At 41.2% G+C, this 15,614-nt stretch overlaps 1 protein-coding gene across 4 annotated transcripts in view; it reads right to left on the reverse strand.

Moving 5' to 3' along the window:
* Positions 1 to 15,614, reverse strand: part of LOC311515465 (uncharacterized protein) — a 297,106-nt gene that overhangs the window by 243,669 nt on the left and 37,823 nt on the right. The window contains exons 3-4 of one of the 4 annotated variants that reach the window (XM_084618551.1): positions 4,952 to 5,095; positions 2,700 to 2,920 (exon numbers count right to left, since the gene is read on the reverse strand). The exons of 2 other annotated variants lie outside the window; for them this stretch is intronic. In XM_084618551.1, coding sequence (XP_084474677.1) covers positions 2,702 to 2,920; positions 4,952 to 5,095 — 363 coding nt within the window. In that variant the 3' untranslated portion in view covers positions 2,700 to 2,701. The remainder of the gene's footprint in view (positions 1 to 2,699; positions 2,921 to 4,951; positions 5,096 to 15,614) is intronic. One more of the 4 variants, XR_014710146.1, reaches the window with a different exon arrangement.

The raw sequence follows: 15,614 nt of genomic DNA on the forward strand, positions 1-15,614 counted from the left end.
AAAACCTGCATTTGTAGATAATTACATTTTTACGCAGTTTGTATGGTCAAATTCAATTTGCACAGACATGAGATACAGATTTAGAGGCCATTTTTAAAAATAAGTGGTCCAGTGTTTCTAACCTCCTGAAGACCATGAAGGGCATACACAGAGGAACATAGGCATGATATGCTGAGCATCAAAACGCCTAACTTTTCGGCCTGTAGAAAATCATTGGAGTTCACAAAGCCTGTGTTTGATGTCTAGGCTCCCTATACCCTGAATGGAGAGAGATAGGCACCTCAGTAGGGGATTCACAAAATTCAGCACATTAGGCAGCACCTCCCCCAAACTAGCCAATGGGAGACACCAAGATGAAGGGTTTTTTCCTAGGCCCTGCCCCTCTCTCAGAGGTAGGTCCCTAAATCCAGCCTGCAGAGAGCTGCCTGCCTCTGCTTGTGTTTTTCAGCTGCAAATAAACTCTTGGGATAAGGCATTTAACTGTTTTAGCAAGAAGACATAGGAGCTCCCTCATAACTTTTAGCCCAGTGGCTAGGGTATTCACCTGATATGTGGGAAACTCCAACTTCAAGTCCCCCCTGTACCTGTAGGGGGAGAAGTGATTTGAACTGGGATCTGCCACCTCTCAGATGAATGTACTAACCACTGGGCAATGGGATATTTTGATCTGGGACTCTCTCATTCTCTCCCTTTAAAGTTGTTCAACTGTGGATAAATAGTAAAAGGCTCATTGGGCCACAGAGAGAGAGCCAACATAAGAATGACTCTGTAGCCTGGTGTTTAGAGCCCTCACCAGGGAGGTGGAGACTCTAGTCCCCCTGATCCCATGACTTTTTGAATTATGTATCCGCAGTAGAACAACTTCAAGAGGAGAGACTGAGGAAATCCCACATGAGAATATCTCATGGACTAATGGTTAAGGCACTTGTGAGGCACTCCTATTCAAATCTCTTCTCACCCACAGATGAAAGGGAAACTTAAGCAGGGGTCTCCCACATCCCAGGTGAGCACTATGCTAAAACTTATGAGGAAGTTCCTCCTCCTAGCCTTTTTGGGTAAGCTTTCCTCTTGGGACCTGATCTGGTAGGAGAGCTCTGAACATGCTTACTGGATCAAGTCCTGCAGATAAGTTAGGTCGAGGAATGGCTATCTTCCCTCGTTTTGCACATCCCTCTGGGCCTTAGGTGTCTGGATGTGTAGCATGAGGCTGCACTGTGCATGCTCAAAGGCAGAAACATACATGCCTAGGGAATTTAACTGCAAAAATTTAGGTACCGAGTGAGTTTACGCACGTATAAGAGTTGGAGGCAGCTGACCACAGGCTTTGTGAATCTCTGTGGGGCCTGATTCTGGAACTTAGGCACCTAACTGCCACTTTAGGCATCTAAGTCCTTTTGTGAATAGTGTAATACATATGAAGTTTTACATATACTATTCATAATGGTCCCAGTTCTGCAGCCTTACATATTATCACTTACTTATGCATGTGGTCCCATTGAACTTAAGAGGACTTATCAAATACTACTCAAGGGGCATTTGCTACTTGAGCCTTGTGACATTGTTCTTGTCTCTATAATTACTTACAGTCAGTTGTGGTTACAGAACTTCATATTTGTATTATCTCAGATAATTACTTAAAGACTAAACCTTGTTCTCCTTATACATGTATGTATTCCAAGTTCAATGGCTAATATGACAACAGTAAGTATAATTTTGCCCTCAGTTTGATTTATCAGTAGCAGGATGCCCATTTCAGTGACAGAAGGACTAGACTGCTAGTCTAGTAGACTTGTTTGGTTGTTTTAGACATTTCCCCATAGAGCTTTTAAAACCCAATCCAGTAAAGCACTTAATCACATGCATAGCTAACCACATGAGTAGTCCAATAAGACTCACATGCTTAAAGTTAAGTACATACTTAACTGCTTTGCTTGATCAGAGCCATAGTTCAGATATATTTCCATGGAAGATTTTTAAAGAAGAGAAAAACTCTTGCAACATTAGTCTATGCCAATCAGGAGTGAGCAAATATTTGAGCATAACTATCTAGGTAAGTATATTGTTTGTTATCACCTATTTATGAATATATCCTCACACCACCACATTACAAGATCCAGTTTACAGACAGATGACTGAGAAAAAGAGATGAAGTGACTTGCACTAGATCGCAGAGGAACAGAATGTGATGGGTTCGGTCACAGGGACTCCCCTCGAGACTGTCACTCAATGAGCTGGGATACTATTGAGATCAACCCTCCTGTCTTGTTGAGTTAGACACTCCAGTCAGCTCCAGCACAGACCCAGAGGTTAGGCCACGCCTCTCTGCATTTCACTGAAACTGAGATTCACTCAGCCCAGGAGCTTCTCAGTTAACAGGGACTTTCCCAGTCCCCAGCGTTCAGCCTTTCTAGGAGCCTGAACCCCAAATAAATCCGTTTTACTCTGTATGAAGCTTATATAGGGTAAATTCATAAATTGTTCATCCTCTATATCACTGAGACAGATATGTACAGCTGTTTGCTTTCCCAGGTATTAATTCTGGGTTTATTAATAAACAAAAGTGATTTTATTAAGTACAAAAAGTAGGATTTACCTGGTTTCAAGTAATGACAGAACAGTCAGTCACCAAGCAAAATAAAGCAAAAACACGCAAGCCTAAGCCTAATACATTAAGAAACAGATTACAGGTAATATCTCACCCTCAGAGATGTTCCAATAAGCTTCTTTCACAGACTAGACTCCTTCCTAGTCTGGGCCCAATCCTTTCCCCTGGTACGGTCCTTGTTAGTTCCAGCAGACATCTCAGGTGGTAAGCAGGGGTTTTCTCTTGACTTGCAGCCCCTTTTCTTCTGCTCCACCACCTTTTATAGCTTTGGCACAAGGTGGGAATCTTTTGTCTCTTTGAGTCCCCACCCTTCTTCTAAAAAGAAAAATGCCAGATTTAAGATGGATTTCATTATCATGGTCACATGTCACTGTAAGACCCCTAGTCTCCATTCCCCATGAGCTGGCCCACACGTACACAGGAAGGCTTTGACGTAACTAAGGCCATTTACAACTGATTTTTTCTGGAGCACTCTTAATGGCTTCTACTTAATATCTTTACATCAGTAATACAAGTTTATATCTTATTCGCCTAACTCCAAATATAGAAATAATACATGCAAACAAATAGGATGAACACATTTAGTAGATTACAAGCTTTCTAATGACACCATACAAGGGGTATTTAGCGTAAAGCATATTCCATTTATGTCATATTCATAAGCATATTTCCATAAAGCATATGGAGTGCAACATCATACAGAGCTGTCTGAAAAGTTTGACATAACACTGTTGGATAATGTAGTTTCGTCAATATCAAAACATTTTATGAAATTGTCAATTTTAACCAAGTTTTCGGTCAGAGTCAAAATAAAATGTTTCATTTTAATATGGTAAAAATATTTTATCTGGACTTTATTTCAATAATTTAATTATGACAGAAGACATTTTACATTACAAAATGACGCAAGGTCCCAACTTGAAAGTCTTTGGAATTTTCATTCTGAGAGAAATTTTGAAGGGTCATTTTCATTCTGATATAGAAGTAAAGCACATTTTGAAATGTTGAAATTTCAATTTTTCAATCATCTCTCTGGAGGAAGTTTGCAGAAAGGCAGGAACTGAACTCAGATCCTCAGTGTCATGCTTCAGCCAGCACCCCATCCATCCTCCCCTTTTTAATATGTCAAGATGTCATACTTCTGTATACTTGGTGATTTGACTATCACTGAGACTCCCCCCCACACACACACAAATATATTCCCAAGTCTCCAAAACACTACAATTTGCAAGGATTTTGGTCTTCATATCTCTGAAAATGTATGGGAAAGTAACCCAGATCCATGCTTTGCTCACAATATTAAAATGGTTTTGTGATTAACAGAAACAGTTAAATCGTATTTGTTCAAAATAAACGTAGCAAGAATGATGTAGGCATGATTATATACTTTATATGCATAGGAAGTCTTCAGTACTTTGTGTTTTGTATTTTTATCAGGATGGCTCCACTGAGAGGAAGAACATAATCCAGTAATTTATGTTGGCTCTGGCTATATGTACCCTCAATTTGCATTCCACTGGGAAGAACATTAATAAGAGCTATACAATATGAAATCAGCCAACATTGTATGGTTCCCCTAATACTTGCTAATTTTATCTTAAAATATTTGGGTTAGTTTAAAAGGTTATTTGTTCTCATTTACATCGCTCATTGTGGCTTGGCTGAGGTAGAAATGGGAATTGCTCACGTGTTGCCATTTGTGTGGGGAAATTTGCATCTCCAACTATCAGTGAAATGCAGACCTCTCCCCAGAATCCAGCATGCTCTCTCTTTTTAAAGGAGAAATCTTAAAGAGTAGAAACTATTGTAATCAGGTTTTAAAGAAACTGTATTTTTATTTAAGTGTTATAATTCCTTCAGCTACTTGTAAAAATGTGTTATTTAAAACAATGTTAAATTCAACAAAATAAGTTACTGGGATATGGAAGTCACCGGGTCTGTCAACTTGCCTTTTTACTGACTAACCTCCAGAGGATCCAAACCTCTGAAGATTAATGCAGGTGTTTAACTTTGTGAACTGAGTAGACTCAGGGACTGTTCTCAGTGCATAGGTCCTACTCCTGCTAATATCCTCAGACTGCACAATTATATACAGGCAGACATTTACACCTACAAGAAGTCCTGCTAAAATCAATGCCTCTTTTCAAGTGTAAGAATCAATCCATTCAGATTACTTTGCAGGAACAGGGCCTTAGTTAGTAACAAAAGTAGCATTATGAATATAAGAGACTGGAGAATGGCTGGTTAAAGGAGTGGTCTATTTTTTATTGAAATATTTGTGTTAATTAAAATGTTTAGTCGGAATATTTTCCACACCAATTTTTTCTAGCAAGTGACAACACTCACCTTAAACCCGCCTAGCTCTCCAGAGTTTGATGAATTCATCCACAAATTAACAAATCTTTTGTCACCAACTATGGCAGCAATCTGGATGTCCTGCTGGGATACTCCAGCACTCTCTAGCACTTGAGCAACAGTCTCAAATGTCACCTGTAATAAAAACTCAATATATTTCCTTATTTGTGGTAAAAGATGCTGCTTACTCTCTGAATTAGGTGCAGCTCCTACTCCCATTTTGAGCATGTGTAACCTGGGGAATGGTCCCGCTATTGTGGGGAACTTTCCTGGCTTATACACTATCCTGGTGAAATGGGCTAGCGAAAGTATCCGAGTCCTCGCTCCCACTTCCTTTACCCAGAGGCCTGCCTGACCTCAAGGGCTCCCCTTCCACTCTCCTGTGTGGCGGAGTCCTCGTAACCCCAACAAGGCTGGGCCCAGGATTCCTGGGGGGCTCCACCCCCAAGTTTGTCATGGTCACTTAGGGCAGGGGCTAGGGTAACCCCACTCCAGGGTGCTCTCTCTGCACTGGATGCTTCCCTGACCCACTGATCATTACATACAGTTCAAAGCAAATACAATTTATTAAACAGCAATCAATTTTAAAAAAATAAGGAAAAAATGGGAAAGGTTAAAGGAAAACACTTAACCCCGCTCTGTGGCATGGGGATATCACAACCAGTGTTTCTGGAATGTAAGGGAAGTTCACCGTCTGTTCCTCACAAGTCCCAGGCCTCCTTCTCAAGCCCTGGCTGTGTTGCAGGTCAGACATTTGCTCTGGCAGTGGCCACATGCCCTCAGGCTTTAGATGGCAGGACCCTTTTTCCCAGCGTCACCCCCACCCCGTCAGGGTTATGATCCACCTCCAAGTGTGGCCTGCAAGACTTCTTGGCTGGGGGCATCTCCCTGCACTGGGCCTGCTGCCCAGGGTCTCCCTCCATCTCCCCAGCTGCTCACTGCACCTTGTTTCGGACTGCTCCAACTCCACTCTGCCTCAGCTCCACTCTGCCTCAGCACTGCTGCTGCTGCTCTGCCTCCAGCTCCATGGGCTGCTTCTCTGGCCCCTCTGGCTCTGGATGCTGCAGCTCTCCTCCCAGCACAGGTCTGCTCTGTGGGCTGCTTCTATGACTCTGCTCCCAGCATTGACCTGCTTCCTGGGCTGCTTTTCTGGCCCCTCTGGCTGGCAATGCTCTGCTCCCCAGCTCAGCTTGGACTCCTGCTTTCTCCTTAGCTCAGCCCCACTCTGTCTCACCCAGGCAATTCCCGCTCACACAGAAGATGGGATCCCCCTGGCCTTCTGACTCCCTGATTAGCCTGCCCACCCTGTCCATCAGGGAGCATTGGCCTGGAGCATTGGCCTCTCCCAGTTGTTCCTGGAGACTGTCAGTCTCAGGGTCCTGATTTCAAATTGACCCTTCAACTTTCTTTTGCTACTGGGAGCTAGCCAACCAAAGCACCTCACTGAGTTTTAGCAAGGGGACAACAGTCCCCTTACACATGCAAGAAGCAGTTCCCACCAGCACCAACCTACAAGCAGCAACTGGAAAAAGGTAAAATGCATGCTTGGCGACCCTAAACAGGGAGCCATTCAAGAGGCTCCAGGTGTAAGAAGGATTTCTAGGAGGAAGGAATTCCAGAGTTCTGCATAGCCTGGGTGATTTAAGACATGGACATTCTGTGGTAGGAGGCCCAAGGAAGAAAAGGATGATTTACTGGGCCAGGAGATCTGACTGACATGCTAGGGCAATAAACTGCAGGCCCAGAAGAACTTGCACTTGACTTGGATCAGCCAAACACATGCACTGAGCCTGGATGGGAACAGTGTTGCAAGGGAAGGGGTCTAGCTTCCAGCAGCAGATAGAGATGTATCCTCTTCCTTTTCATCGTCCCTGAGAAAGCAAATATACAAAGAACCCCAGGCCTACTGGTTCTAAGGAGGCCAGAGAGAAGGAAGGACTGACTGGGGACTCTACCTCTTGGAGGCCAGCAATACTCCAGGAGTCAGCTACACACAATACCATGCAGGTGTGTAAACTGGACACTGCTCATTCTAACCACATTTGCAGAAATTTTGAAAGATCTTTTTGAATCAGCAGAAACGCATGGCAGTAGTATGAGAATTTACACTTTCCAGGTGTTCAGACATTTACAGGAATGGTATTTTAGTTCTAGCCTTGTGAATCTTGCATGGTGCGCTTAACCATTAACATTATAGATGTGGTACTTCTGGAAGAAATGTGGAAATTCCAGAAATATCACAGCATAGGTTGTTCATCTCTAGCTTTCTGTAAAATAGTTCCCAGAATAATAAAGAAAACATACATTGATCAGTGTTTGAGAAGCAGGAAGCAATAACCCTGGCTGTAGGTTTCTGAGAATGGTAACTGGAATCTTATTAAGCATATTTGAATGATTTCTAGCAGCAATCTTCTTTTGACTTTATGGAAAGCAGAGCTAAGCCTCTTCTGCTAGCATTATAGCTTCAGCAATGATGCTATAAGAGTTTCCTGCTAGAGAGTACATGAGCTAGGAGAAACTATAGAGTAACTCCAGAATGATGAGCTGGAGAAGATCATGGGTGGGATTTTCAAAAGTACTTAAGAGCTAGAAGCCTAACTCCCACTGAAAATATATGAGTTGCCGAATTCCCTACTGAGCTATTGAAAAATCCCACTCTACACTTTCAGATGAATGGGAAGGTACAATAGTATAAAACTGAAGTGATGCCAATGAGAGGGAAAGAAGATCAGAATGAGGTGGGGATGGTTCTCCTGTGATGAAAATCTGATGTTTCAAGTCCTCCCTTATTGAACGGGGACAGAGTAAAAAAAAAAATCTTGACATTTTTTCTGAACCAAAAATCTGACAAAAAAATTGTTTCAGGTCAATTTAAACATTTTGATTATTTCAACACATTGTTTCGATTTCAAGCATTAAAAAAAAACCACTATGATTAGCTTAAATCATGAAACAGTCATTTTGAATCAGAAAACTGGAGGGTTTTTTCTTTAGAAACTGTCAAAAACATTTCAATAACTCTGAATTTTTTTCAAGTCAAGAAATTCATTGAAACTAACTCTTTCCCATGAAATGGGTTAGTTTCAACATATTGGCAAATTTCTCCTGTAATTAATGCAAGCTTCAAACTGTACAGTAAAATGCTCCTTGGACAATCGTATTTAAGAAAACAATGGCGGCATTTGCTCCTTCACCTACCCTCCCTTCTCAGTAAAACAGTGTGAAAAGAATATAGACAAGCTAAGCTAAGCGATCCAAACTTCCAGAATGGCATCTGCTTCCCTATGAGGAGATAAAGGGAACCCTCAGGAGACCACAGCGCCGTTCAGCATATGTGGTAACTACCTCCTTCCTAAGCTTTCATGATACTTCAGTAAATTCACATTTATTAAAAGAAAACCTCATTTGGAGGCTGTACTGCTTTAAGATTTTCTGGTTGGCACCAGCCTCTGGATGCTAGGCAAATGTCCAGCCCAATAACTCTGAAATGGAGTGACTCATCTCACAAAGTCCTGACACTGGAATAAGAGCTGACTTCAGTATTTCACAACTGTTAATGTTGTCATTATCAACTGGAAGATAATAGATTCTGAAAGTGAACATGAACTGCAGTTGAGTAAGCAGTGCTTAACAGCAAGGATGTACAAGTGTGTTTCAAACTATCGAGGGTTGGACTGAGCGCACTATTTAAAAACTTTTAAAAAAATCAAGCCGAAGGATGTTCATAGAGTTTAAGATACAAAACCTGGCTTGTCTCTGATCTTCAAACAGAAAAAAAGGGATAGTTGTAGGAGATGGTAACAGCCTGAAACGTGGTGGTGGAAAAAATTCCAAACAACTTCTGTACCTATTTAAAATATAAGTTGATATCAGTTGGAAGTACATTTACCTTTATGCAATGAGTTATATAAAAAATATGGCCTTGAAATTAGAAAACACCATAGTAGCTGCTTATTTATTATTTTTCTCAGCACTCTTCGGAACACAGAAAAATGACAATCTTTGGCCCTAAATAAGCCTGACAGTTCAGAAACAAACCCTGGATGAACAAATGGAGGTTCAATCGCACAAAAGAAAACACTTAAAAACGAAAGAAATACTCATTTCTTCAATGGATTTCAAACCACACCTTAAAAACAAAAAAAAAAAGCCCCCTTTCTTGGTCTAATCGAAAGCCCATTGAAGTCAATGAAAAGTTTCCCATCAAATTCAATGGACTGAGATCAAGCTTTAATTTTCTACTTTTTTCCCCTTCATATTTTGCTTAATAGCTGAACATGAACTTCAATATCTATCTCCATTTAATAATACCTGCTTAACTTGACTTGGGGGGAATTTTCTTTCAAAGTAAAGAAAATGTATGCTGAGCAGAAAGTTTTTTTTCCTCATAACTTTTGCTTTCAAGACTGGTAATGTAAAATTATTTGCCACAGTTGATTCGGATTAATAATGTGAGGTAATTACCCTCCTTATGAGAAGTAAGCCTAGGTGACCCCATCCGGTTCCCTCCGTCTGACCCTTTGATTGCGGGGAAGAGTGAGAGACCCCAGCCCCAGCCGTTGCCACTGTGGATACCATCATCACTGTCACCTAGGAGGGGTCCTATCACACGTGGTGTACGTCCCCCCCACCCCCAAACCGCCCACCCAGCAGCTGTGCCCATCTTGTCGGTCACTCTCAGGAGAGGAATAATCGGGGACACTGGGCATGGCACTAGGTAACTCGAGGGGATGGAAGACCATGAGTGTCGAGGAAGCCCCCCCGCTCTGGGCCCAGGCTAGCCTGAACACTTCTCCCTCCTGAAGGCTGCTGTGTTATACCTTGTGTTTGCTTTTGTTTTGTTGCATAGTTTTGCTTTATCCTTTTTGGTGATTCTTTGTAAGTGTTACACAAATAAAATTCTTTTTTTTTTTTTTAAAGCAGAAAACAACACTCTCCTGCTGCCCTCTGGTCATGCTATATCACATTATTTATATATATATGCTTACAGCTTTGGTAATGCAGAGCGGAAGTACAGCAATTTTTCAGGCTAACTTTAAAATATTTACCCCTTTTGGAAGTGACTAAAACTAGAAGAGTCTAAGAAACTGAAAAGTTAAAATAGAAGATTATTTTCTGTTCACAAACCACATCCACAACAGTGACCGGCACTACCAGTTCCAGCTACTCCTTTTCTCATGACTAACCATATTCTTTTAAAGAACTAAAAATCTACATTTGCAACAAAAATAAACAAATCACTGTATTTTGATGTAAACCTCTTCCTTTCTGATATCTTTGTTGTCTCCTGCTGTTGTCTAATTCAGATTGTCAGCTCCTTGAATCAGGATCAGTGTCTCTTATTCCTGTAGAGCATCCTGCACAGTTATGATGTTAAACAAATAATAAAAGCTATGAATATAGTTGAGGGCTGCCTACCGCCATGTACTCCACATAGTATCACCAACCCCAAATATTCACAAATCATGAATCAGGTACTCAAAAAATCATGAAATTGGCTTAAATAAAAAGAGATTTAAAATAAAAAAAAAAAAAAAAAGCACTCTCCTGCTGCCCTTTGGCCATGCTGTGTCAGAATGGCTACACCAAGGGTTGGGGGCAGCACAAAGAGAAACTGGATAAGCTTTTCTGAGGTATGAAACTTTGTTTTGTGTTTAATCCTTTTCATTTCCTGTCCCTCTGCTGCCTTTTTTCTTTCTGTTTTTATTGGATATTTTTCTCTTTATTCTTGTGTCACCTGACTTCAGATTGCCACGGGTCTCCAAAATCTGTCCTTATGTTCTTATCGTAAAAAGAGAAGACATTTTTAATTAAAGTGACTCCAAAAGTAGAAATGTAAACTTGAAACTATGGGATTTGCCAGTTCATTGCACGTTTTGACCCCCTCCCCCATCACTGCTCTGACCCCCCTACCTACTCCACTGTAGCAGAAGCACATACTCAGGGTGGCAGAATTTGAAATAATCCAAAATTTGGGTTTGACGACAAAACCTCCTTTTTTCCTAATAGTGTAAAAATGTGCATATTGAATAATAATTTTGGAGAAAATTGGAGTCTTTTGCAGAAAAGCATAGAACAGAAACATCCATAAGCAAAAATGGTAATGCAATTCTAATGAACTAATTACTTCTAAAATTAAGCTACCCAATGTAGGCATCCTTCTTTGCATCTGAACTGCAGCAACAGCAGTAGAATGAGATACTTTGCATAATACCTCTTAAATGTCTCATTTTTATGGACGTTACTCATTTTCATCCCAAAGTTCCACACACACACATCTGCTGTCTTCATTTTTATTGTTGAAAACTATTTTAATGAGCAATACAGAAACATAAACCTGAAGACTTCTTTTCATTAAAGGAAAGGATCCAGCAGCATTTTAAGTTCCCTGCAAGAATAATCTGACTCTCATTCTGGGTATTGTCTATGCTCAACTTCCTTGCCTCTCTGATTACGTAACACTCCTCTTTGAATCCCTCTCTTGGCCTCCCATCTGATACTGTATCAAATTTAAGCTTTTTGTCACCACTGTCAAAGCGCCATATAACTCTACCCTTCCCTATTTATCCTCCCTTGTTAAGTTTCATGTTGCCTTCCACACCTTCTGTTTACTCTGCCGCTGCTCCAACCATCATCAGGCCATTAGTCAAATTTTCACACAATCACCTTTGTGCTTTCTGCCATGCAACATACTATACATGGGCTGACTTTCCCTGGCTCATTGCAAGGCCACTACCTTGTCTGCATTTAAGTCCTTCTTAAAGGTTGGTTTTTGCCATGCTGTCAAAAGTGAAATAAGTTGCCTTGATAAATGAAAAGGAAAAAAGTGTACAAGTTGCCTACTGTACAAATTCCCTGACCTGTGTCACCTTATTTGCCCATAGATCATGAGCTTGTCAGAACAGGGACCATCCTCCTTAAGGGTTTGGATAGCCCCAAACACATTGTGGGTGCTATTAAAAAAAAAAGTAAACAATACTAAATATTAAGTGTCCCGCAATTGGAAATTGGGAGGTTGACAAGCAGGCTTTGCACTTCTATATTACTTTTCCTCAATCACTCTCAACCACACTTTAAAAAAATTGGATGGAAATGGAGTTAATGGGACTTATATTAGTCTAATAATGTCAAGATCGCACAGCTACTGTCAATCAGAGAAATGGCCTGATTCTGATCTCATTTACTATTTTTACATTGGTATATAAACTACATTATTTCAAAGGAGCTACTCCTTATTTACACCAGTAAAACAGCAGAATCAGGACCCATATCACCTGATTTCAAGCTCTAGGTTCATATGGCCCAATGGCCTGTGACGGGATGTTAGATGGGATTGGATCTGAGCTACTACAGAGAATTCTTTCCTGGGTATCTGGCTGGTTAATCTTGCCCACATGCTCAGGGTTCAGCTGATGGCCATATTTGGGGTAGGGAAGGAATTTTCCTCTAGGGCAGATTGGAAGAGGCCCTGGGGGTTTTTCGCCTTCCTCTGTAGCATGGGGCATCGGTCACTTGCTGGAGGATTCTCTGCACCTTGAAGTCTTTAAACCATGATTTGAGGACTTCAATAGCTCAGACATAGGTGAGAGGTTTATTGCAGGAGTGGGTGGGTGAGATTCTGTGGCCTGCATTGTGCAGGAGGTCAGACTAGATGATCATAATGGTCCCTTCTGACCTTAATATCTATGAGTTTATGTTAGCTCCACCCAGTACAGTATCTGGATATTACAAATTATGAACTTGAACAGATCGTTGTCTGAGTGTAGATAGCTGTTTAAAGCTTCATTTTTGTTGTTAACTGAAACACAGGTAACTTCCCCTCCCACAACAGAAAGACCAAATTTTAGATCTCAGTTGAGATCACTTGACTTACTACAATTGGCAAGCCCCTGCTATGCACTTGCGGAGACTGGCTGAAGTGAAACAGAATCCAGTACTCCAGAAGATGCTGGCCTACTTGAGAAACTATGTGAAGACAAGTTTTCTACTGCCTACTTTGAGATAGTATTTAGCTATAAGATATTGGTGCTACAGAGAGTTCATCAGAGCACTGTAAGCATTGTGCTTGTAGTTTCGCAAACATTCTCCCTCTGAGTCACATTCAGCAATTTATAATCATTACATATTAGTTAGCACTGAACACTGTATTTATGTCACTTCACTGTAAATAAGCAATCTCCAAAATGTATATGTTGGTATATTCAGCTATGGTAACACTAGTAGCCACAAGTTAGTTAAGAAAATACTCTTAGCTAGAGGTGACGTTTTAAAATAGGTAGGTAGGTAACTCAATACACTATTACTGTGTTTTGAAAGTTGGGTTCTGATTTTGTTTTCTTCTGTTGGTTTTCTTTTTGTCTCATTCAAAGCTTTGACTAACTATTGAAAAACAAGGCAAATGCTGTCCCATTGTCTTTGCTCTGTACCAGATACCTCTGCTATTAACATACACTGTATTTATCTTTAGAGTACTTTCTCAAGGTTTAGCTATTCTAAGAAATAAAATTCACAAGACAATATACAACAGATCTGCCCCAAACAAGCCACAATAGTTAAGTCATCCAGCCTCCATTCAGCCAACCTTTCTCAACCCACCTCCTCTCAGAAGCCCAGCAGGAGAGGTTAGCATTGCAGGATGCCAAATCCAGGCCCTGTCAGAGGGGACAGTAAGTTCTAGAGATGCACAAAAAATCATTGTCACCAATCCCATCTCTTTTTTCAACCAAAAGGCTCTTCACTCTAATGTCTCTGCTGATCACAACTACCCTGGTATCGCAGCCAGGTTAAGTGGTTTTTTTTCAGGTAGCGAGACCCCAAATCACACAGGGCCTTGAAGTTCAAAACCTGTACCTTAAGCTCCACCTAGAGTTGGAGCTGTCATGATGTATTGACTACATCTTAAATAGGAGGTGTTTAAGAAACAAGACTACCAACTACAGACACACATCAGGCTTCCACATAGCATAAGTTCTACCTTAACACCCTTGTTCATGAGGAATCCCACCTCTGCATCTCTGTACAGCACAGAGTTATTTAGTAGCTAAATAGTGTATTACAAGCATAACCCTTCTGTCAAGTGTCAATGGCAGCAACAAGGGCTGGGTTCAAAGCATCTTGAAGTCCTTCTAGAAAAATATCACTTTTCAAGCCCCCAACCAGCATCTTGTATTTCAGCTCTGGGAAAAATAAAACAAACACTCCCTGTGCAGTTCTTCTCCACTCACAAGCAAACATAAAAACCCTTTATTTGCCGGGAGATTGGGGAAAGGAGATTACAAAACCGAGTTAACAGATCAAACTCTTGGTAAACCACCACCACCACCCTCTCTCAAATCAATATCCTGTAGTTCAAAGTCCAACACTCTGGTCACCACAACTCAACCTATCTGAAATCCCACTCTCAGATTGGAGTCTGTTAAAAGCAGTAGCTCAAGGCATCCACGAGTGAGGCACTCCTCTCCCAGTCTGGCTCCCGTCCTATCAAAGCTGCTCAGCCTGGTGCCACCCTGAGGTGTGGCTGTGACACTGCACCCCATATTCATCATAGTGATGTGATTATGATATGATTATGGCATAATTATTATGCATTTTGTACAAGATGGGTCATGTGAGGTGTCATTGGAAAAGTTCTGATTTGCCGAATATGATTATCCTATTTGTGTGCATGTATAATTTTTGTATCTGAAGTTATGAATATTGACTATGTATCTGTATTTCAAATGTGCTTACTCTGGGTAAAACCTGCTACTAGTCTTCTGGGTACAACAATGAAGACGCTAGACAGTACTAATGATTCATCAGCAAAGAGAATGGACCATGGAAGAGCTTAGCCTTCCGGTGAACATTTCAGCCAGCCTATGAGTAATGGCTGCTATGCCTCAGTAAGGCATGCAAGGGACTCAGCAGGGCAAGACCACATGACACTAAACTCCATTTTGGTACCTGTATTTTTCCACAACCTGGACTGGGAACTTAACTTGTGTGGGGAGTGAGACCCAGAGAATTCCTGAAAATAGCTGAGGAAAAAAAGACTTAAATGGGGGCAGTGCTGTTTCCAGGCTAAAGGGATATCTAACCTGTGTATGGAAATGTGGTTGACTGCTTGTGTCATCAGTCAGGGTGAGAAAATGTTAATTCAAATCCTCACCAGAAGGGGGCTCTCCATTGCCCTGGGACCAGGCAGGTCTCCTTATGGAGTAAACTTTATTCCGTCCACTCATAATCTAGTCAAGCCTAGTCCCACAGGCTCCTTTCCACAGGGTAATAGATCTTTGTATAGAAGAAACCCAGGACAAAAACAAGACTTTTGGATAGACTCTCCTGATCTCTACACCAGAGCATTTCCCCTTCTTTGCTGGGCCCAAGCTTCATTAGCCAACCTTAGTTTACATATTCCTACCCCCTGGTCACTCTTAACCCAGAGCATTAGTACAATATCCATGCCCTTTCATTGGACAGTAAGTTTATCATGCACACTCTTAAAAACTTAAACAAATTTGAACCAAAACAACAAAACTTACACGGTGGACTTACTGGTAATATGCAAATGACCTCTCTTTTCCCCTCATCACCAGAAGGAGCAGAATTCCAAAATCCTCCTAATGTCTCCTAAATGCCTCTGGCCAGAAGGGCAACGTATGTAAAGGTATCACTA

Source organism: Lepidochelys olivacea, assembly GCF_965140295.1.
Source record: "Lepidochelys olivacea isolate rLepOli2 genome assembly, chromosome: 2".
NCBI classification, from domain to species: Eukaryota; Metazoa; Chordata; order Testudines; family Cheloniidae; genus Lepidochelys; species Lepidochelys olivacea.